This window comes from Zophobas morio, unplaced genomic scaffold (assembly GCF_036711695.1).
Source record: "Zophobas morio isolate AGI-343-1 ecotype UQ-CSIRO unplaced genomic scaffold, CSIRO_AGI_Zmor_V1 ptg000014l, whole genome shotgun sequence".
NCBI classification, from domain to species: Eukaryota; Metazoa; Arthropoda; class Insecta; order Coleoptera; family Tenebrionidae; genus Zophobas; species Zophobas morio.
Window position 1 is genome coordinate 17,160,504 of NW_026972119.1, and position 23,835 is coordinate 17,184,338.

Sequence of the window (23,835 nt, forward strand, 5' to 3'; positions counted from 1 at the left end):
ACTTAAGTCATAACAGTTTTACAAGGTGTATGTCAAATGAGGTTACAATACTTGAATGACCGTTTGTTCAGCTGTTAATTTTACAGATTCTCCAGTTTTCAATTTTACGATTTTTCAATTATTCCATTTTTTGCTTTGTTAGTTTTCCTATTTTACAATTTTTTGAGTTTTAAACTTTTAGTTTTTTAGTTTTTCAATTTCGTGTTTTTTATTTTTCAGTTAAGAAACAAATTTATTCAAACCAAAAATCCAAAAATTTCAAAATGAAAATCGAAAAACATTTAAAAATTATAAAAATATGGAAAAATTAAAAATAAAACTGCAAAATCGGATCATGAAAAATTGGAAAAACGAAAAATGAACATAATGAAAAATTAAACAAGGGGATAATTGAAAAAACAATTGAAAAATCGAAAAATTGTAATACAGAAACCTGAAAACCCTCTACAAAAAAGCCATTCTGCAATTTTTCGATTTAAAATTTTTCAAATTCTCGATTTTTGATTTTTCATTTTTTAATTGTACAACAAAGGATAAATTTATTCAAACTGAGCTTTTGAAAAATCATAAAATTGTAACAGTGAAACATGAAAAAACAAAACAATTTAAAATCGAGAAATTGAAAAATCGATAAAAAGAAAATTCTGCAATTTTTCGATATAAAATGTTTCGAATTCTCGATTTTTATTTCTTCAGTTTCTCGATTTGTCATTTTTTAATTGTTCAACAAAAGGACAAATTTATTCAAACCGAAATTTTGAATTGAATTGAAAACTCATAAAATTGAGAAATCGAAGAATTGAAAAAATAAAGAAAACTTGAAAAAACCGAATAAAATTGAAATTGAACAATGGGATAATTGAAAAAACAATTGAAAAATCGAACAATTGTAATATTAAAACCTGAAAACCCTGATTAATTAAAAATAGAGAAAGTGAAAAATTGAAAAAACGAAAACCAAAAATTTTTATAAAATAAATAATAATCAAAAATACAGAAAAAAATTAATTTCAAAATCCAAAAATTTTAAAATGAAAACCGGAAAAGTAAAAATTAAGAAATTCTAAAAACGAAACATGGAAAAATTAAAAAATTGTAACATCGAAAAACGAAACACTGAAAACACAAAAAATTTAAAAGTTTAGAAATCGAAGAATTGAAAAAATACTGAAACTGAAAAATCGGTTAATGGAAAAACCCAAAAATTGTACAATTGAATAATAAAAGGAAGAAATGAAAAATTGAAAATCAAAAATTGAAAAACCACACTTGAAATATCGAAAAATTGAAAAAACAACTGAGAAAAAGATAGAAACTCTAAAATCTAAAATTTGTAACATTGAAACCTGAAAAAGTGATTAACTAAAAATCGAAAAAACGAAAAATTGTAAAATTCAACACATAGAAAATCGAAAAATTAAAAAGCAAATTAGAAAATCGAAAAATTAAAATCTCTACAAATCAAAAAACCGTAAAATACAAAAATTTTACTGAAAAATCCAACAATTTCATTATGAAAATCGAAAAAAATGAGAAATGCAAAAATGTAAGAACGAAACACGGAAAAATCGAAAAATATAAAAATCTCGAATTGAGAAATCGAAAAATCGAAGAAACAAAATAATTTTGAATTACCCACTAAGAAGTGATTTTTCGTTTTTTAATTTTTCAACAAAAGGGCAAATTTATTAAAACTGAAAAACTGAAAAATCAAAAAATTAAAAACTGAAAAATCGAAAAAGAAACACTGAAAAACCCAACAACGTGAAAACTGAGATATCGAAGAATTGAAAAAATAAAGAAACTTAAAATCGAATAACTAAGAGGTCATCAATTGGAAAAGGGAAAATTGCAACCTTAAAAATGAAAACCCTGAAAATTTAAAAAACAGAAAAATCCAACAATTGCAAAATTTAAAATCAAAAATAGAAAAAACGAAACTTGAGAAACTGAAAACTTCGGTAACTGAAAAAACAACTGAAAATTTGAAAAACTGAAAAACAAGAAACTGTAAAATCTAAAAATACAAAAAAATTAAATTGAAAAATCCAAAAATGACAAAATAAACATCGAAAAACTGTAAAATTACAAAATCGAAAACTGAAAAATTAAAAAAAAAACGAAACATTAAACAAATAAAAAAATCGGATAACGAAAAAATCAGCAATTGAAAAATCAAAAAATAAAAATATCTTTAATTGTAAAAATCGAAAAATACAAAAATTTTACTAAAAAATCCAATAATTTCATAATGAAAATCGAAAAACTAAAAAACGGAGAAATGTAAAAATGTAAAAACGAAACACGGGAAAATCGAAAAATTATCAATTAAAAAAACGAAAAATATAAAAATCTCGAATCGAGAAATCAAAAAATCGAAGAAACAAAATAATTTAGAATTACCTACTTAGAAGTACTTTACAACACTTCCACGTCCGTTTCCTCAACATAAACCAACGTTTAGATGCAGGCTAGAGTAAGAAATCAAAAATTGTGTTAGAGTAATAACTTAGATAACAAAATCCAGAAGTTTGAAATATTGTCATGAATAAAAGAGTGAATCTGCATAAGATAATTTCTTTACACGTGGTTTATATGAATATTTACATGACCATTAAATTGTATTAGAACCAAGGACAGTGAAAATCTGAACATGAAATTGACACCACGTGTTGACATCGGCGAAACTTCACAACATTTGAGATTAGAAAATCATTAGATAGGAATTAATTACGCTTATAATTTTCGTTTAAACAATTGCTATTTTATAAAATTACAAACTAAATTTAATCTAGCCTTATTTTCACCACGTGGTTACATACTCTTACACCAAATAAACCACAAGCGATCGCCTAAACACCAAACGACAAGTGTTAAAAATAACTACAGCAGCATTTTCCAAATTAGGATCTACAATGTCCACTGTAACATCGGTAGCTGGAATAAAGCAGTAATTATTAAGTAGGAGTTACTATTATGGTGATCAGTGATAAATTGTTGTTATTAATGTTGTAAAGTTAACATTAACTATTTCATTGACATCTATAGTATCTTACCAATTTTCTTTGCTGAAGGAGTACACACGGAAAATGATGATTCTTCCACAAAGGCATCATCAAAAGTACGTTTTTCGGTGTCTTTCATGCACACTACAATAACGGAATAGTTAAGAATGTTTTTTTAAATGTAGTAATACTTACTTGGGACATACAAAGTTGGTACAGCTGTTCGTAAAAGACCCTTGCACCCTGGATTAAAATAATTGTCAGTAAAATGACACTTACAAATTCTTTTCTTGTTGTAAATATCTTCCAACGACATTTGCAAAAGATCGCCGCCGATAATGCTGATCCATGTTCGTAACATTGCTTCCTCCTTGCGAGGATTTGGCAAACGAAAACGTTCAGTACCTTCAAATCTGCATCCAGGTACACAACACTTACGGCTTTTATTATACATAATAATACGTAGTAAAACTGGAAACAAATACACTTTTAAATTACTTTTCAAATAAATAATCACAACTCACCTAATTCCCACACGGAATGATAAAATTATTTATCGCAAATTTGTAGATAAATAAATAAATAAATAAACACAATGAACACCACAGAACACTCACGTGAACACAACCTCAGAACTCGAGATTTCAAATAAAAGTGAGCTCAGGAAATGAGCATGGAGAATTCGGCACGTGGTAGTAATAAGCTAGTACTGGTGATTGGTTGAGAAACACGTGGTTATAAGCGCCATTTTTAAAAATTCGACACTGGCGCCTCTAGTGAATGGCCGGAAAATTAGAGGACTGTTTTGATGACGTAAACCAAGTGGCCGCAGCATGGACCAGTCTTAAACTAGATTTAATTAAATTTAGTGACAAAAAGAAAATCTCGCACAGCCGCCATGTTTACCAACCTTTCTATTTTCCCGTTTCTGGCACTGTAACCACACAAAATTACCGCATCCCACCGCATCCGCTCAACTGTCAATTCAAGTGTCACATGCTGCAAAAAGTTAGGTTAGGCAATATCATTATTTACAGCATGTGTTATTAAACCCGTCTTCAAAAACCGCCACAAAATGAAAGTAAAAGTGATTAGCAGAAACCCCGATGACTACCTACGCGAGACCAAACACGACATCCATAAAGGTAAACATCCGTCGCCCCATGACCAACTCACCAACAACATTTTCAGTTCCCCGCAACTACGACCCAGGTTTGCACCCATTTGAAGCAGCCCGTGAGTACACAAGAGCCCTAAACGCAGTCAAACTAGAAAAAGTCTTCGCTAAACCGTTCGTCGGAAATCTGGATGGCCACAGGGACGGAGTTTCGTGCATCTCCAACCACCCCAAACGATTATCAGTTTTAATCAGCGGAGCTTACGACGGCGAGGTTCGGGTTTGGGACTTGCCCCAGAAGCTGTGTCTTCGTAGTTTTGTGGCTCACGAAGGTGTGGTTCGTGGGGTTATTTATAATCCTGCAGGAAACCATTTTTTAACACTGGGGGATGATAAGACTATCAAGACGTGGAAAACTGCAGCTCCACAGTTTGGAGAGGAGGAGGAGCCGGTGAATACAGTCATAAGTAAAACTGTTCTGACGGGTATTAGCCACCATGTTAAGGATCCTGTGTTTGCCACTTGTGGTGAAATTTGTCAAGTGTGGGAAGAGACGAGGAATGAGCCTGTAAGGACGTTTGAATGGGGGGTTGACAGTTTGCATGATATTGCGTTCAATCCTGTCGAGCCGAATTTGTTAGCGTCGTGCGCTAGCGATAGAAGTATAATTTTGTATGACACTAGGGATAGTGGGCCGCTGAGAAAAGTCGTCCTAAAATTGAGAACTAATAAAATCTGTTGGAACCCTATGGAGGCTTTTATCTTCACAGCAGCCAATGAAGATTACAAGTAAATTTAGTTTTGTTTACAAAGAACAAACAAATTATTAATTTTTATTTGTAGCTTGTACACATTTGACACCAGAAATCTCAAAAAACCAGCTAATGTTCACATGGACCACATAGGCGCTGTGACTTACGTTGATTATGCGCCAACTGGTCGAGAATTTGTTAGTGGAAGCTATGACAAAACTATCAGGATTTTTGAAACAAGTAAAGGCCACTCGAGAGAAGTTTACCACACTAAAAGAATGCAGCGCATTACTTGTGTCCAGTGGTCTCTCGATAATAAATACATTTTGAATGGTTCTGATGAAATGAATATTAGAATTTGGAAGGCTCGCGCTTCTGAGAAGCTGGGACCGGTAAGATTCATTATTATTATTATTGTTGTTATTAATAGATTGTTTAATTTCAGTTAAAACCACGTGAAAAAGCCGCTCTGAACTATAGTGAAGCTCTGAAAGAAAAATATGCTGCACATCCAAAAATACGGCGGATTGCTAGGCACAGGCACGTGCCTAAACATGTATATAACGCGCAAAAAGAATTGCGCACTATTAGGGATAAAGGGAAGAGGAAGGACGCTAATCGTAGGGCGCACTCTAAACCTGGTGAAGTTCCACATCAGCCAGAAAGGGAGAAACATGTGCTCAAGGAAGATCAATAACGTCTGTATTTACATATTGAATATTAAAGTACTTTTTTTACAACAAAGAGTGTTTTTTCTCAATTATGTGTTTCCAAAATAAAAACATCCGAAGCTTAATAATAAATAACGAAAATTGGCAAACTGTGATCCTAGATTACTATTTACTCTCGATTCCATTGTTTGTATAATTGGTTGCATACCCAAAATACCTACTTAAATGGTCGTTTTTTCATTTATTAGAGGTATCGAAAAAATTATTCTGAGATATTGTGGTATTAATCTTGACATTTAAATTTCGCGCTGATAAAAGAACGCCGCCACACCGCATTTGAAAATTTAAAAATAAGAAAAATTATTCAAACGTGGGCAACCATGTGTAGAGACCATACTTCAGTTAGGGTGGAGCGTTTAGATAATTACTGGATGCCACCCTATAGGTTAGTAGTGGTTAGGGTGGGAAAGTACCTATAGCAGGTAAAAAATTGGAAGGTCACTCGACCTAGGGCTAGGGCACTTCCTGGGTAGCGGGGTTAGACAATAGTTTTATTTACTGAACAAAATGAATAATATACATAACTTCCATGAAAAAAAAAATATATCGTTAAAATTAGTTACTGTAACAAAAAATTTGTTATATGACAATTATATTTTCAAATGAACAATTGTATAATATATCGGTAAAGGTAACTTGTCGATAAAATATTATACTGAGCAGAATATTTTTACCGATTAGGGCTAGGTCTCTGGATGCATATACGTAAGTGTTACATTATAACACTTCTAAATTCTTCACACAAGATTGCTAATAGTTCATTTACGGCAGTTAAACAAGTTCATTATACTGCGAACTGGCGCGAGGGGTTTAAAATGTTTTCTTCCCTTAGGCGGTTATCATCGTTATCATGAAGTTGATTCACTTAACTATTTGGATATTCATCAGTTTAACCATGTTTTAAATTGTAATAACTCCTGTCTTGACCTCGTACTCTCGAATGTAGTAAATGTTAAAGTTCAGAAAGACAGTTATAGCATTGTACCGAATGTTGACGCATATCATCCACCACTTAACATAAAATTTCCTCTGTCTTTCGCTTATACACCTCTCTGTAATAACTTAGCTTACAAACTTAACTTCAAAAATGCTCGCTATGGTGAAATTAACGACTACTTTTCTACTATAAATTGGAATAGTTTGTTTTCAACTAATGATATTAGGACAAATTTTGATATTTTTACAGCGTTCTAAGAACGGCTATTGAAACCTTTATCCCTAAATCTGCTGTTGCTAATAATAAATTTCCAAATTGGTTCTCCAAAGGCACTAAATTACTTATAAAGACAAAAAATAGACTATTTAAAAAATTCAAACTTCGTTATGATATAGGATACTTTAATAAATTTAAAGAAATCAGAAATTCTGTTAAAAGTTTGATTCATGAAGACTACAAGAAATTTATATCTTACACCGAAAACAATATCAATACCAACCCTAAATATTTTTGGACATATGTATCTCAATTCATTAAGAAAAAACTTTGGAATGCCAAACTGGATGGTACACAATCAGGAAAATTCGAACAACCCTGAAATTATTTGTAATATGTTCGCAGATTTTTTTCAGAGTACATATACAAACCATCAAAACCAAAATATAGACGTCCGTAATTTAGATGTATTCCACAGTAATAATACTCTTAGCTCAATTAAAATTTCAAACGACATTGTATTTCACAATTTATCCAATTTGAAAAATAACTTAACTCCCGGGCCAGATGGTATTCCTGCCTTCTTTATAAAATATTGCAGTCCAACTCTTACTTGGCCAATTACCCTTATTTTTCAACTTTCTCTCGATTCTGGCACATGCCCTGAACAGTGGAAATCCTCATTTATTATCCCATTGCGTAAATCTGGCTCCAAAAATGAAGTTAAAAATTACAGACCTATTGCTTCTTTGTGCTCTTTATCTAAAGTTCTGGATTCTATTGTTTCTGACCACTTAATCTCAACATTTAAAAATAATATTTCCATCCACCAACATGGCTTTTTACCCAATCGTAGTACAGTAACTAACCTATTTGAGTATACTAATTATATCAATAACTCAATGGAACAAGGATATCAAGTCGATGCCATTTATACTGACTTCTCCAAGGCTTTTGACCGTGTTGATTTACTACTTCTTTTAAATAAATTAAAATACTATGGCGTGATTGGAAGCATTTTATCTTGGATCAGATCTTATTTAACGCACAGAACGCAGGTAGTCAGTATAAATGGCCATCAACCAAAAGTTAATAATAATAATAATAATATTAATATAATTAATAATATTAATACATTAATTATCAATACATTCCGTCTCCATTCCTTGAAAATAACAAATACAAATTATACTGGGATCGCACAATACTTACAGACTTAAACATTACAGCTAACAGACCAGACATCATACTTATCAAACAACACACGAACGAAGCCATTCTCATTGACATTGCTATTCCTAACACAATAGTTATTTATGTTACAAGTGTTGAAAACGGTCCATTGCATTACGAACGGGAATACGGCGCGAGACGCAGTCGAGCGCTGTATGTAAGTGAGTAATGCAATGGAGTTTTCACACGAGTATCATACAATATTTTTTGCGCTGCCTTTTTGAAAAAATAACATTTTTCAATCGCTAAAAGAATAAATATTTCTGAACCGAAATTATGTTGGTATTGAATTTATTACCAAATACGTCAAATACCAATCTGTCAATTTGTCCGGTCTAGATTTTGAATTTCAAAGTTGAAATGGAAAATCGTGCACGTATTCAGAAAATTGCAGATAAAGCAACTGCAAATTTGTTGCCTACAAAATCCGCAGGTCCATATGAAGCCGAATATCAAAAATTCATCAAGTGGTGCGAAGAAAATAAAATACGCGAATTTTCTGAAACGGCGCTCTTGGTTTATTTCCAAATTAAGTCGGAAATCATGAAAGCCTCCACACTGTGGACAATATATTCAGTTCTGAAAAGCACTCTTGGCATCAAACATAACATAAATCATTCGAAATTTTATAAGTTAACAGCGTTTTTAAAGCGGCAGAATGACACAAGCCCAAGAAGTCTGAAATACTTACCAGTGGAAACATTTTTATTTACGGCTCCAGATCAGAGAGAATCTTGTGATTATGATTCAGCGTGAGGTTGCGAATAACGTCAAGTTTAAACGGTTTTTTTAATTAACAAGAACTACTAACAAATAGTAATAACATAATAGTTGTCAACAACATAAACCAAACCATCGAATAGTGTCAACTGTCAAATTACTACAAATCCAAATTTTGATCAACAAATTCCCCTATTTAAGATTACAACTTAAATTGCGCTTTTTTAAAATTTCGAGCCACTTTTTGTTATAATAACTTTAGATACATGATTATCAATTAGTAGTAATTACTTTGTGATAATCAATTTATTTTTTCAAAGCTTAAATTCCTCGTTTGTATTTTGCGGCGCTAGATCCTTTTTCATTGCCATTACGACACGCCACGTGTCAACGTAAAATGTCAATTACAACTATGGCAGCGCAAAAACAACATTATTCAAACATACAACACCAAGATTTCAAAATATCTACAATTATCGATAGAAATGAAATCCATGTTGAATCTTAAAAAAATTTCAATTCTACCCCTAGTTATCTCTAATGTAGGTGTAGTTCCAAATAGCTTAGTTGAGAATTTAAAGTCTTTGCATTTGAATGATTCAATAATTGTCAAAATTCAAAAAGCTGTTTTGTTAGGAACATGTCATATTGTTCGTAAGTTTCTTGAACAGTCTGATCATGTCAGTCAGATTAGATTAGCACCAGTAGGTCAGAGTAGTGTAGGTCACTTTTCATGTGATGCGCGGATAAATGGTCGGTAGTTACGCTGGACTTTTGGGGATGGGGTGAGATTAGAGAATAATAGCAGACTAATTTGTATGCTGTAATTCTAGAATCTCGAAAGTTGTTCTGTTAATCTAATCAATGCATATCATTACTTGGTCTTAGTACCCGTAATGATAGAAGTCTTGCCTGAATGCCGGTCATTTCCGGGTCAGTGGTGGGTCTTAAAAAATAATAATAATAATAATAATAGGACTTTATTAAATAATAATAGGCGAAGTCTAGCCATAGGCTATTCCACTTAACCTTAGATTTACAAGAAAATAAAACTAAGCAAACAGTTTGTACAGAAAAACGGATTAAATATCTAGACAGGAGTCAGCTAGGTAATGATCAAATTAAACAATTTAAACTAATTAAATCTAAATTAAATTAAATTAAATTAAATTAAATAATCCATAATTAGAAACTAAATTTATACAAATAATAATAATAATAATAACAAAAAGTTAACAACAAGCAAGAGAACCACAATAATAAACTTAAACCTAAGTATTAATCAAGCATTTTTTTAATTTTTTTCCTAAAACAATTGATGGAAGAACTTGAATTAAACTCTAATAAAAATTTATTGTAAACTTTGATAATATTGTACGTGAAAGATCTCTGAAAGATAGATGTATAATGCTTTGGCATTGACAGTTCTTTAAGATTCCTTAATGGAAGACTTGAGTTTAACATACTTTTTCTTGTATGAAATTTACAACGCAAGTACGGCGGAGAGTTAGAGAAAAATAACTTGAAGGCAAGTTATTTTAAGTTAAGTTTTTTTAAGTTATTAATGTAACCTCAGGAGTACCGCAAGGCAGTCATCTCGGTCCAGTGCTTTTCCTTTTGTTTGTTAACGATATCACAAAGTGCTTTTCTCACTGCAAATATCTTCTTTTCGCTGATGATTTGAACTTATTTATGAAAGTTACTGATGTTAACGATACTCTAAAAATTCAGCACGATATAAATTCTTTTTGGGAATGGTGTTGTAAAAATTCCATGAGCCCTAATATAGATAAGCGTAAAACCATTTCATTTACAAAAAGCAGTGTACCAATTGATACTTCATATCATATCAATAATAACGTATTGTCGAAAACCGACACAGTTTTAGACCTTGGTGTTACACTAGATTCTAAATTAAATTTCAGCGTTCACATTGACAATATTTTAAGTAAGAGTTTTCGCTTATGTGGTTTTGTTAAGAGGCATTGCTAAAATTTTAACAATATAATAGTAATTATTAAATTATTTTCTACGTTGGTGAGGCCAGTTCTCGAGTATTGTAGCATAATTTGGAATCCCTTCTATAAAATACATATTGATAGGATCGAAAAAGTTCATAAGAAAATAGTAAACTTTATTTTATTTAAATTGAAGATTAACAAAAATAATTATACGTACTGCGAGAGACTGAAGTTAATTGGTCTTCAATCACTCGAAACACGTCGTCAGTATCAAGCTATAACTTTTGGACACAAAGCTTTACATAGCAAAATTGACTGCCCCAAAAATTGTAAATATGTTTACCTTGAGAGTTCCTTCCTACAATACTCGAATACATGAAATTGTAGCCATCGGTGTTCATCGTACACACTACGGTTATAATTCTCCATTTGTCCGTATTGCTAGGTATATCAACGCTATATCCGAAGATTTAGACCTGTTTCACTGTAGTTCCAAAACCCTTAGACAGTATTTGCTTTCATTGTAGAATGATGTATCCTAAATTATTTTTGCGAAATTTTGTTACGGTATTTTTTTTCCCCTTATAGTATGTAGGTATGTAATTATTTTTATAGATGAATATTTTTTTTATTTCTTTTTGTTATATCTGAATTCTGTCTTTACTAAATTAATTTTTATTTTTGCTCGCATGTATATTAGAAATTGCCTGTTATATACTATGTATTTTGGCAATAAAGGTTATATAATTATTATTATGATTAATTCATCAGGGCATGCCATCACAACGCCACAGATTGATTAATTCATCAGGGCAGGCCAGCACAACTCCACAGATTGATTAATTTATCAAGGCATGCCATCACAACGCTACAGATTTATTAATTCATCAAGGCATGCCCTCACGACGCAACAGATTGATTACATCACCGAGACGCTTTTTCCCTCGGAGCGATGACTGGATATTTTTGTGTTTGTTTATTATGTGTTTTGTTGGGGTAACCAGTTCGCGCTATTTTAAACTCTCAAAGTAAATTGTTTTTTTAAAGTAACCAATCAGTTCATGATATACATAATTTGACATAATGTAAATTCTTTGTTTGAATCATTGCTAAAGTGTGGCAAATATCAATCTCCTGTAAATTTTGTTAACTTGCAATTTTACCACCTCATACTATATTTCTTAACCTCACAATTTTAACCTCAGTAATCGTAGACCACTTCTGTTTTGGTTTTGAACTCATTTGAATGAATCTCGAAGACCCCTTGTGTCTGGTTTTTAAAGTTGTTTGAAAGAATCTCGGGGACACTTTGTGTCTAGTTTTTAAAGTGGTTTAAAAGAGTCTCGGGGAAATTCGTGTCTAGTTTTTGAAGTAATTTGAAAGAATCTCGGATATCCCCTGTGCCTGGATTTTGAAGTAGTTTGAAAGGATCGCGCGGACCCCTTTTGTTTTCTTTTGAATGAAGAATCCCTTGTATTTTATTTTTGAAGTGGTTCAAAAGAATTTCGGAGATCCCTTGTCTTGTTTTTGAAGGAATTAGTAAGAATCTCGGGGACGACTTGTGTTTTGTTTTTGAAGAATGTAGTTGGAAAGAATCTCAAAAACTTCATTGTCTTGTTTTTGAAGTAATTTGAAAGAATCCCGGGAACATTTTGTGTCTAGTTTTTGAAGTAATTTGAAAGAATCTCGGATATTCCCTGTGCCTGGATTTTGAAGTAGTAGATTTTTGAAAAGATCGCGCGGACCCCTTTTGTTTTCTTTTTGAACGAAGAATCCCTTGTATTTTATTTTTGAAGTGGTTCAAAAGAATTTCGGAAGTTCACCGGATAATTGAGTTTTGCTTGAATTAGTTAAATGTTGATAGAATAGTTTTTCGTTGTTTAAAAATTTAGTGTTATGAATTTTTCTGAGATGTGATTATTTGTATCTTTTAAGTCTTTTGCTATATAAGGAAAGCTTTTGTAATAGGGTATCTTTAATTTGGGATAGTGTTGTGTTGTATTCATCGTAATCAGTTGGATGAAAATTATTTTTGATATTTAAAAACCGTAAAATTGAATAGAAAAACTGAAAACCGGGAAATTGAAAAATTGAGAAATTGTAAAATCCAAAAATTGAATAGGAGTAAACTGAGAAATCTCCAAATTAAAATTTTGAAAAACTGAGAATTCGAAAGTTGAAACAGCAAGAAATTATGGTCGAAACCGGTTAGGATGTGTATCAGATCACGAATCATGGCTTATAAATCAAATGGTTTCCGAACGCTTAGAGTCGACATTGGCCTGAGTGCGCTCTGGTCTGTACATCAAACAAGTTCTCAGACGACGAAATATCTTATCCTATGAAAAGAAAACTCAATGTCTTCACTATCTTCATTCCAACTACTTTGGAATTTCTTGTTTTACAAAATCAAGTATGCACTTTTTACGTAACATTGGTTGCAAACTCCTATCGCGTCATATGGCATGAGGAGTTTTCCAAAATAAAACCATTTTGCCTAATAGTAGAAAATCTTTACAGCGAAAAATTTAGAAAATATCTAGTATAATAATATAAACAAATAAAAAAATACAACATAGACGATGAATTTTTTATTTCCCGAAAATTGCTAATTTCAAATTTTTAGCGACGATTTTTAATATGTGAAAAAACCATTTTAGATACCCATTCTCAAAATTTTAACCACCTAACGATCTTTAAAAATAAAAGTAAGAATTTATTGGACCATTTGTCTATGAGCACTCAACGACGAAAAAAAAAACATGACAAGTAAATGTGACAAAAACGACAACATTACGATAAATTTTGAACAATTTACAACTCCTTACTCTTCTAGACTTAAATCTAACGGGATAGATTGTAGAAATCTAGCAAATTAGTTCTACCAGCCTGGTACCTCAACAGCACAGGGGGTTTACTGTTCAGTTTACCCACACCTGATTCCACCGACAGAACCTCCTGAACAACCTGGGTTAGACCTGTATCAAAATTCTCAAAAAATTCTCTACTCACTTTTTGTCAAATCTAACGGCCCTGCGCCTGCCATCTTGGAAGGCACTGTCTTGAACACAGAGTCATTGTACTGGAAGAACATCCCACCAAAATTAAATGAGCTGTCATTTTCGGTCGGTTTATTGACTATACAAAAAACAAAATATTTTGGCAGAGGCACCAAACTCATAAGGTCTCTGTGAATCATATTCTCCTGTTGAGTTATCCTGATGCCACGGAATGATCTGCATCGATACCAGCCAACTGTGACTGGAAGCAAATTTCCCAGCAAATTCTTCACTAATTCAGGAATGACTCTCCCATATCTGTCGTAGAAAGGTTGATGGTTCAACGACTTCAAGAACGTTTTAATTTCTAGAGTTTTGCAACGGGTGTATGGTCTTTCAACCTCATCACTAATCGGTACCTCTTGTAGTCCTTTCAATTCACCTATCAAGAAACCTTCCTAAAAAAGACACGAATAAATAATTTTCAAAGAATGATGGTATTTACCTTGGTGTTTTCCTCTGTTCGGTTGACTGAAGCTATCAACGGGGCGATGGACACCGACCAATTGTCATCTATATAGTCTTCCGTTGTGGCACTACTTGTAGACTGTGTCATTTTAGTTTTATTTACTGAACTCGATCTATTCGTGGCAAATTAATAAAATTCGTGGTGAAATTTTACAAAGGGGGTGAAATTTTACAAAGGACACCTCACGATTTCGCACAAACTGTTTGCGCAAAAACTCTTCTACATCACCCCCTGATCACGTTCCTTACCTTCAAAAGTTGTGGAAATGCTTCCTTGTGTCAGAAAAAAATATTTAGTGTTCGCCCTATGGTTTGCAGTTTTGCACCCTATTAGTTACGCCACAGTATAGAAATCAATCAGTAGAGACAACTCGTGTCGGTGCCTTTGATCTTTCTGACCCGAATTTTAAGCCGTCACCGGTGGTCGTTGCCCAAAATATTTCTAGATGTCGCCACCCAATTGACCAGTAAAGTAAGGTTAGAATTTAGAATGCGCGGCAGTTCATAATTCAAAAATTCTACTATGGGTTTCTTATGGGAGCTTGATTTTACAGACAAAATACGCCGCATAGGTAGAAATCTTAACTAGTTCATGCTACAAGCGATAAAGACTGTACAATTATCTTCCTGTTACTAAACGTTTAACTATATAAAAAGCTTCTGTTAAAGATATATTGCAAATTAAAAACAACGCTATCCATCGAAGTAACGTACATCGTTTCTAACGTCTTGCGCATGAGTGAAACGGAAAATCCAGAAACACTTGGGAAAGAAAAAGAACGCGAATATTTTGCGGTACTAGTGACGTTTGGTTCGTGAAAATCCCCAAAATATGACAGTTGATTTCGTATTTTCATCACAACAAACAATCATAATCACAATTTTTGGATGATATATTAGTTCTGTGATATTGATTCACATTGGGTTGTATGTATCTGTGGACTGGTTTTTTTTGTATTTGTTATTAATAATGACAGAAAGACATGTGTAAACAATAGGGGCAATTGCCATTTTTTTTTGTTGGAGAAAATTCTTTACAGTCAAATAATGTAGCGAAAGTCAATTGGTATACTGAATTAAATGTGCTTGAAGAGTTTATTCGAGCTAGAATGCGAGAAGATTATGGTAAGTTAATGTATATTGATAAATTCTGTGTCAAGTAAAATTATGACGTATTTTGTTTTATTATGCATAGATATTCCTTAAGAGAGGCAACATGTGAAACCCCAAGAGGTGCATTTGTATATCATCATATGGCTACACCTGCCCTACACGGACGTTATAATGTATTGTGGACCAATAATTTGCGTGCTTGAGACGTACATCTGAAGAAAAGTGAATCAGCTGAGGTCCGAGCTGTTGTCTATGAAAATTCTTTTAATCCCCAAGTCAGCCTAAAAACAGCTAATGTTGAGGTACAACTTCATGGAAGCTTAGGACAAACTGATAGGAGCGAAGCACTGCTTTTGCTATTGGGCCCTGAACTAGAAAGATCTGAAGAAAATCTACTTCACAGTGTCGAAGAACTATTAATGTCCGAGGACTATTTTAATGGCCCATCAAGAAAACAGTTTGTGGGTCAGTTTTTCACCAAAAGTGAATCAGATTTTGCATTAGGAAGTGCAATTTTTTATTGTAAAATACTTTTTTTTTGTTTTGAAATAAATTGTTCTTTAAATTGTGATTTTTTTTTTAATGGGTGTTTCAGACCCAATTCGTACTAAAATGAGAGTGATTTTTACTTGTACATGAAAGGTTTAATCAGGAATGCTAAGTTTTTCCTTTTCTGGCAAAAATGTGTGAAAAGAAAAAAGCTTGGGATTGATGATGATTCTTAAATCAAAATTTGGCAATTGATTGAAAACATTTGCAAATATGAGATCTCCTTTATGTATTATTTTAAATTCACAGCCGTATCTGTAGCATCTGAAAATCAAAGCCATTTATGTGGAGGGGGAAGTCAATGGCAGTATGAACCACTGTACGACATACGTTCGAGGCAAATGTAGTGGTAAAAGTTGAATTTAAATATTTATTAAATACTACCGGTTCCGTTCATGTTTGGTATCAAGATCAACAGTAAAAATATCAGTCTTAATGGTACAGGTAGTGGGATATATAAGAAAATTACTTTAATGGTACAATTTAAGCGTTAAAGTGACGCCTCGATTTCACCCATAAGGATTACACGGGGAACTGAAATACGGGTCTCGTGTTATGAACTGAGTTCAAATTTCGCGCGTCATTCACTTTACTGGTCAATTTAAAAAGGATCACAAACGCTTCATTTTAAAATTGATTCGTGTACACAATTTACTACACTTTGTGCAAATGAATTTTTGGAAAAGACTTAAAAATAGTGTAATAACAATAACATTTTGTAACTAGCTGATCTTAGAAACCACACAGTCTATTATAATAAATTTGAAAGGCCGTGTTGAAATTTAGATGTGGCCCGCTTCTCTGATTACGATTTTACGTTTCATTAATTTCTTTTTCATGATGGCTGTAAATGGTTGTAAAATTCAACGTTATTAGTAAACGCTAATATATGTACATTTAATTTTTTTACAAAAAAATTAAACAGTAAACAATGGTCCTATGAAAACGTGAACAACGCTTTTTAAAATGTCTCTGTGAAAATTACACTTAACTGCAATAATTACTGCCCATTCACAATGGACATAAGGCATAACAAGTACATAAAGCTTACATAAATACATAAAGTTGAAACGATGGAAAACGTGTACCCCTGTTCACAGTGGACGAACGTAATTTTTATGCTAATGAACGTTTTATGTGATCCTTGTGTGCGTACACAAAGTTGAAATAAGTTCAACTTTGTGCACGAATTATGTCAAAATTATGTTAAAATCTAGGGACTTTTGAATGCTGCTATTGAATTCCCTTTGACAGTTGGCACTTGGCACTTCACACCTTTGATTATATTATATAAATTATAATCAAAGCTTCACACTGCGAGTTTGTTCTGTACTGCGAGTTGTCAAGTTCGAATATCGTATGAAATTGTAGGTTAGATATTTTGATTGACTCAGTTTGAGGTTAGCCGTTTCTATCTTTAGCCAGGAGTTATTCCGTTCTGCGTTTGCGCAGTTTAACAATTCTTACAGAGTTCACTCTGTCCACTGCAGAGACTTTAATACTTTGTATTTAAAGTCTCTGGTCCACTGTGAACGTAGATAAGCATAAGCCAGACAGAAACCAAAAACGTAAATTATGTTATGCGCTGGTTCTTATGTCTTATGTCCATTGTGAATGGGCAGTTACACCCGAAGATCAGCCTTAAATCATCATCAAAACCGATGCAACTAAACTGCCAAATTCCAAATATTTCACATTAAAGTCACTAGATAACCAAAGTACCGCACTTCAATGTCCCAATGTGTAAGAAAGAGAAGTACCTTGCGTTGCGCGCCCTCATACGGTCACAAGACAAACGACCACCCATGAAAACGAGTCAGTAAAAATAGCGAGTTGTCTCTACTGATTGATATCTATACTGTGGTTACGCCACATGTAGGCACAGCATAGACATCAATCAGTAGAGACAGCTCGTGTCGGCGCCTTTGTTCTTTCTGACCCGAATTTTAAGCCGTCGTGGATGGTCGTTGCCGAAACTATTCCTAGATGTCGCCACCCAATTTAAAAAGTATCACTTCATTTACAATTTAACATAATTGGTATGGGTCGACGCAGGTAAGAATAATTAAGGAATTCATGAAACCGGAAGTCCATAGGGATTAAGCGAAAAAAGATATTTGACAAAATGTACGGCTTGGGTCATTTTTACCCACGTGCGACTGCTTATGGGTTAAGCAACGTCTCGAAAAAAAACTCAAGATTGTGTAGGTCAAAATATATATATATATATATATATACATGATGAATAAAAAAATTGTTTATTGAGTGAAGGTCCGCTTATACATATAATTTTTTGTTACGTGTAGTTTGTTTCTTATTATTTTTATATTTAATTTTACCACAACAACGGAATCATATATAATAATTTTTTTATATTTATTTCATAACCACCGTTGTTGTTCGTTTGCGACGACTTTTTGAACAAAAAGTGTGTTATGTTTACTATCCTTTCCAAGAATTCCAAACACGAGGGAGAGAATAAGGCGCACAACAGGGATCCTGTATGAAAATTCATCGGACAAAGATTTTACCTTTTATTGTGAAAATTTTATTTTTATACTATTTGTACAATTCTACTGGAAAAGCAGTCTTAAACAAGCAAAACCGGCAAAAATATTGTAACAAAACTGCCAAATTTCAAATATCTTAGACGTCAGTTGGGCGCCCTCATTCGGTCATAATGCGAACGACCACCCACGAAAACGGGTCACGAAAAACGGCGAGCCGTCTCTACTGATTGATATCTATGCTGTGATGTAGGCAACGTATGTAGGCAACCAACTACACACATTGATGAACTCGCACGAATACCAATAACTAAAGGATCCACGGAGCATAGACAAACCAACAAAGAAGCTTTGTTGGTTTGTCTCTGCCCTAGCCTTAGGTCGAGTGATCTTCCAATTTTTTACCTGCTGTACTTTCCCACCTTAACCACTACTAACCCATAGGGTGGCATCCACTGATTACCTAAACGCTCCACACGTGATTGCCCACGTTTGAATGATTTTTCTTATTTTTAAATTTTCAAATGCGCTGTGGCGGCGTTCTTTTATCAGCGCGAAATTTAAATGTCAAGATTAATACCACAATATCTCAGACAAATTTTTAGCAAAATGTTAAAGTTGCACAAATTTGTTCTAATTAGGCCCCTTGGTTTTTGTCAGAATAATTTTTTCGATACCACTCTAATAAATGAAACGACCATTCAAGTAGGTACTTTAGGTATGCAACCGATTATACAAACAATGGAATCGAGAGTAAATAGTAATCTAGGATCACAGTTTGCCAGTATAAAGCTTCGAATGTTTTTATTTTGGAAACACATAATTGAGAAAAACACTGTTTGTTGTAAAAAAGTACTTTAATATTCAATATGTAAATACAGACGTTATTGATCTTCCTTGAGCACATGTTTCTCCCTTGCTGGCTGATGTGGAACTTCACCAGGTTTAGAGTGCGCCTTACGATTAGCGTCCTTCCTCTTCCTTTTATCGCTAATAGTGCGCAATTCTTTTTGCGCGTTATATACATGTTTAGGCACGTGCCTGTGCCTAGCAATCCGTCGTATTTTTGGATGTGCAGCATATTTTTCTTTCAGAGCTTCACTATAGCGGCTTTTTCACGTGGTTTTAACTGAAATTAAACAATCTATTCATAACAACAATAATAATAATAATTAATCTTACCGGTCCCAGCTTCTCAGAAGCGCGAGCCTTCCAAATTCTAATATTCATTTCATCAAAACCATTCAAAATGTATTTATTATCAAGAGACCACTGGACACAAGTAATACGCTGCATTCTTTTAGTGTAGTAAACTTCTCTCGAGTGGCCTTTACTTGTTTCAAAAATCCTGATAGTTTTGTCATAGCTTCCACTAACAAATTCTCGACCAGTTGGCGCATAATCAACGTAAGTCACAGCGCCTATGTGGTCCATGTGAACATTAGCTGGTTTTTTGAGATTTCTGGTGTCAAATGTGTACAAGCTACAAATAAAAATTAAAAATTTGTTTGTTCTTTGTAAATAAAACTAAATTTACTTGTAATCTTCATTGGCTGCTGTGAAGATAAAGGCCTCCATAGGGTTCCAACAGATTTTATTAGTTCTCAATTTTAGGACGACTTTTCTCAGCGGCCCACTATCCCTAGTGTCATACAAAATTATACTTCTATCGCTAGCACACGACGGCGACGCTAACAAATTCGGCTCAACAGGATTGAACGCAATATCATGCAAACTATCAGCCTTACAGGCTCATTCCTCGTCTGTTCCCACACTTGACAAATTTCACTACAAGTGGCAAACACAGGATCCTTAACATGGTGGCTAATACCCGTCAGAACAGTTTTACTTATGACCGTATTCACCGGCTCCTCCTCCTCTCCAAACTGTGGAGCTGCAGTTTTCCACGTCTTGATAGTCTTATCATCCCCCAGCGTTAAAAAATGGTTTCCTGCAGGATTATAAATAACCCCACGAACCACACCTTCGTGAGCCACGAAATTACGAAGACACAGCTTCTGGGGCGAGTCCCAAACCCGAACCTCGCCGTCGTAAGCTCCGCTGATTAAAACTGATAACCGTTTGGGGTGGTTGGAGATGCACGAAACTCCGTCCCTGTGGCCATCCAGATTTCCGACGAACGGTTTAGCGAAGACTTTTTCTAGTTTGACTGCGTTTAGGGCTCTTGTGTACTCACGGGCTGCTTCAAATGGGTGCAAACCTGGGTCGTAGTTGCGGGGAACTGAAAATGTTGTTTCGACGATGTCGTCAACACGTTGTGTAAATTTCCAATTAATTTATTATTTGCCTTACAGGCTTAATAAGATTCCCAGTAGGGGTACAAATTAACTTAATCTACATCATACAAATAAATCAATAAATTAAATAAAATAAAATTAATATTCGAGTTTTATATAATAAATATTAGTAATTGTTCTATTCTTTCTGCTTGTCCACCCCTTGCCTTAGTTCCCTTATCTTCCGTACTTCTTTCATCCAGCCCAGTCCTCTTCCATCCTCGTTTAGCACTTTTTCCCTACTTTCCTCCGATTCTCTCAATCCCTCACATCCTTCCAGCATAATATGCTCTATATTGTTTCTCCCTCTCTCCAACATATCCTACACCTTCTGTCATCCATCCAAAAATTATTCTCTTTCTCTTCATTTCCACACCTAAATCTGGCCATCATTCTTTTGTCCTTTATACTCTCTCTGTGTATGTACTTTGGTACTTCATCCTTTACTATTTTTCAATACTTTACATTATATTTAGACTCCGATTTATCGATCTGCGTTCTTGCTTATCTATATCCTTGTCTCTGCTTTCATACTCATACTATTTCTTCACATGCATATCCCTTTCCTTCATAATACTTGTCTGTTTCGTTCCAAATATGTTTTCCCCCTTCCTTTCTTATTTCTTTCCAACGTTCTTGCAATATTCACCTCTCTCACTAAACTTCTCTTCAAATCCAACTGCCCTTTTACCTGCTTCCACTCTCATTTTCTCCATTTTTGTTTTTTCTCTCACTATATACCCCCCCGTATACTTTTCCAATCCCAGTGTCCATGTTCAGTATTTTTCTTGCACTCTCTCTATTTCTTCATATTCCCTCCATCCCCAAATCTCAGCTCCGTACATAAATACACTTTTGATCAAACTATCAAACATCATCATTCTTCTCTTATAATCATGTCCAAATTTTCTCTCTCCTATTCCCCATACTATTCCTATCACTTTGTTCGCTTTTCGGACCATTTCATGAATATGCGGTCTATCCGAGTTATTGCTCTTTAATGTATACCCTAAGAACTGGAATTCTTCCACCTGTTCAATCTACTTCCCCCTCCATGCCCACTCTTCCTTCTCCTTTCTTACTTTCTTCCCAAACACCACCATTTTTGTTTTTTCCGCATTCACTTCCAATTCCTTTTTTTTACACAATTCTCGAAACTTTTAATCATTCTTTTCATTTCTTCTCTTTTCTTTGCCACAATCACCAAATCATCTGCTTACGCCAACGACCACACTTTCTCTTTGCCCACTACCACCCCTCCTGTCTGTGCTTTTCTGAACATTTCATCTATATCTGCTACATAATCTGCAAACAATGCGGGACTGAGTGGGCATCCCTGTCTCACTCCTCTATCGGTATAAAAATTCTCGCTCTCTATTCCATTCACTCTCACATTACTTTATATATTTCTTCCATTTTCGTTACCAAGTACGCATCTACCCCCTTTCTCCTCAAATACTCCCACATTTTCTTCTGTTCACGCTATCAAACCGTGCAGAAATCTATGAACTATGCGTACATTCGTTCACCCTCTTTCCTTATTTCTCTTTCCACTAAATGCCGCAGGATGTACACATTGTCCATAGCACCTCTTCCTTTCCTAAACCCTGCCTGACCATCTGGTAACATACTCCTTGCTTCCACCTTCTTTCGTAACCTCTCATCTAGTATCATTGCGTATATCTTGTACGCCGTATTGAGCAAGACTATCCCTCGGTAGTTCTTTACATTACTTTTTTGCCCCTTTTTAAATAATGGAATTATTATACTTTCTTTCCACGGCCGAGGAACCCTTTTCCCTTCCAAACTCCATCTATCACTTCCCATATCCTTTCTTTCACTCCTTCTGTCCCGAACATCCACGCTTCGTTCTGGATTCCATCCCCTCCTGGTGCTTTTCCTCTTTTCAGTCTTTCAATCTGTCTTCCTTCTCCGTTCCTTGTTTATATATCCCCATACTTCTTCTGTTTTCAGGGACTTCACTGTCTTCTCTTCTTCTTCTCGTTTTTCTCTTTTTCTTTCTCCACATTTTCGCCTATAATTCTCTCTTGCTTGTAAGTACTTTTCTTTCCTTCCCCTGTTATTTTTCCATTTTCTTAATTTTTCCCTTACTTTTCTCTTCAACTCGCTACATTCTTCGTTCCATCCATTATTATTCCTCCCTTGCCATATGTTTATCTTTCTTGTTTTCGGAGCTTCTAAGGTTGTCAGCAAGGTATTACAAGGCCGAAATGTAGAAAAAGATTTAAAAATGAAACCCATTAAAATTTATTATTTTAAATATTTTCCTTAAACTGGGATTTATAAATTTGCTGTTGACGTTGCAGTTGCTGTTCCCGCTGACGTTGCTTTTTTACTATCAAATCCAATTCTCATCTGAATGACTTGGGTTTAAGGATTCGATTATCGGACATTTTAGATGAAATTTCTAAACTGACATCAGTGGAAGGCTGGAAAGTAAAATGGTACGTTTCACCCCACTTTTTTTTTTCATTATTTCGAGGAACTTTCTCATGTTTTAAGCAAACAGGCCAATTTTTGCAGTTTTCCATTCATCAGAATTGAGATAGGGTGGGTGGGCGGGGCTTATATTTTGCCTTTTTTTTTCTTAGTATACATGGCCATCTTTTCACGACAAGAAACGTAACGCATGGTTGAAATGGTACACAAATTTTCCATTTTAAACATGTTTTAAGTTTCATGTTGTGAAAAGAAGTCTATAAATATTAAAACAAAAAGGCAAAATGTGGCCCGCCCACCCGCCCTATCTCAATTGTGATGATTTTTTTTATTCGTGGTGAACCAAGAAGGGGGAGCTTAACTGCAAAATCCTTATTTCTTTATGGAAAATTAAAAACATGTTTTTGAGTATCGTGTTGTTCAAAGAATACTAGTTACATATATATTCCGAAAAAATAAAGTCAAGTTTTTTTTAATAGTCAAGAGCAAAAGGAGCGGAATTTAATTGCAAAATCCTATCGCAACTGATGATAGGTAATTTTGAATATTTTCTTCCCAATTTAAAATTTAGTACCTATAGTCCGGATACGGCAAAAAATAGTATATACACCACAAGGCTAAAATGCGATGTAAATCCCTCAAGTGGTTACTTATCTCCACTTTCGGGATTAAATCGTGTCTCTTACTATCAAATCCAATTCTCATCTGAA

The 23,835-nt window shown here is 34.0% G+C and overlaps 3 protein-coding genes and 1 pseudogene across 4 annotated transcripts; 1 reads left to right on the forward strand and 3 right to left on the reverse strand.

Annotated features, from left to right (window-relative positions):
• Positions 1 to 2,667: 2,667 nt before the first annotated feature.
• Positions 2,668 to 3,960, reverse strand: LOC135128573 (uncharacterized). The gene is made up of 5 exons (XM_064055461.1): positions 3,916 to 3,960; positions 3,530 to 3,854; positions 3,201 to 3,476; positions 3,057 to 3,149; positions 2,668 to 2,937 (listed from the first exon to the last, which is right to left on the reverse strand). Exons 3-5 carry the CDS (start codon positions 3,457 to 3,459, stop codon positions 2,825 to 2,827), a joined length of 465 nt encoding a protein of 154 aa, XP_063911531.1. The 5' UTR covers positions 3,460 to 3,476; positions 3,530 to 3,854; positions 3,916 to 3,960; the 3' UTR covers positions 2,668 to 2,824.
• LOC135128572 (DDB1- and CUL4-associated factor 13) lies at positions 3,819 to 5,618 on the forward strand. The gene is made up of 4 exons (XM_064055460.1): positions 3,819 to 4,150; positions 4,197 to 4,911; positions 4,966 to 5,266; positions 5,320 to 5,618. Exons 1-4 carry the CDS (start codon positions 4,081 to 4,083, stop codon positions 5,569 to 5,571), a joined length of 1,338 nt encoding a protein of 445 aa, XP_063911530.1. The 5' UTR covers positions 3,819 to 4,080; the 3' UTR covers positions 5,572 to 5,618.
• Positions 5,619 to 10,033: 4,415 nt separating this feature from the next.
• On the reverse strand, positions 10,034 to 14,604 carry LOC135128574 (BRCA1-A complex subunit Abraxas 1-like). 2 transcript variants are annotated; one of them, XM_064055462.1, is made up of 3 exons: positions 14,177 to 14,604; positions 13,685 to 14,129; positions 10,034 to 13,639 (listed from the first exon to the last, which is right to left on the reverse strand). In XM_064055462.1, exons 1-3 carry the CDS (start codon positions 14,285 to 14,287, stop codon positions 13,599 to 13,601), a joined length of 597 nt encoding a protein of 198 aa, XP_063911532.1. In that variant the 5' UTR covers positions 14,288 to 14,604; the 3' UTR covers positions 10,034 to 13,598. The 2 variants fall into 2 exon arrangements, with proteins under 2 accessions (XP_063911532.1, XP_063911533.1); XM_064055463.1 differs by having other exon boundaries at positions 10,034 to 13,630; positions 14,177 to 14,603.
• A 4,614-nt stretch (positions 14,605 to 19,218) lies between these two features.
• Positions 19,219 to 20,984, reverse strand: LOC135128827 (DDB1- and CUL4-associated factor 13-like; annotated as a pseudogene).
• Between the last annotated feature and the right edge of the window lie 2,851 nt (positions 20,985 to 23,835).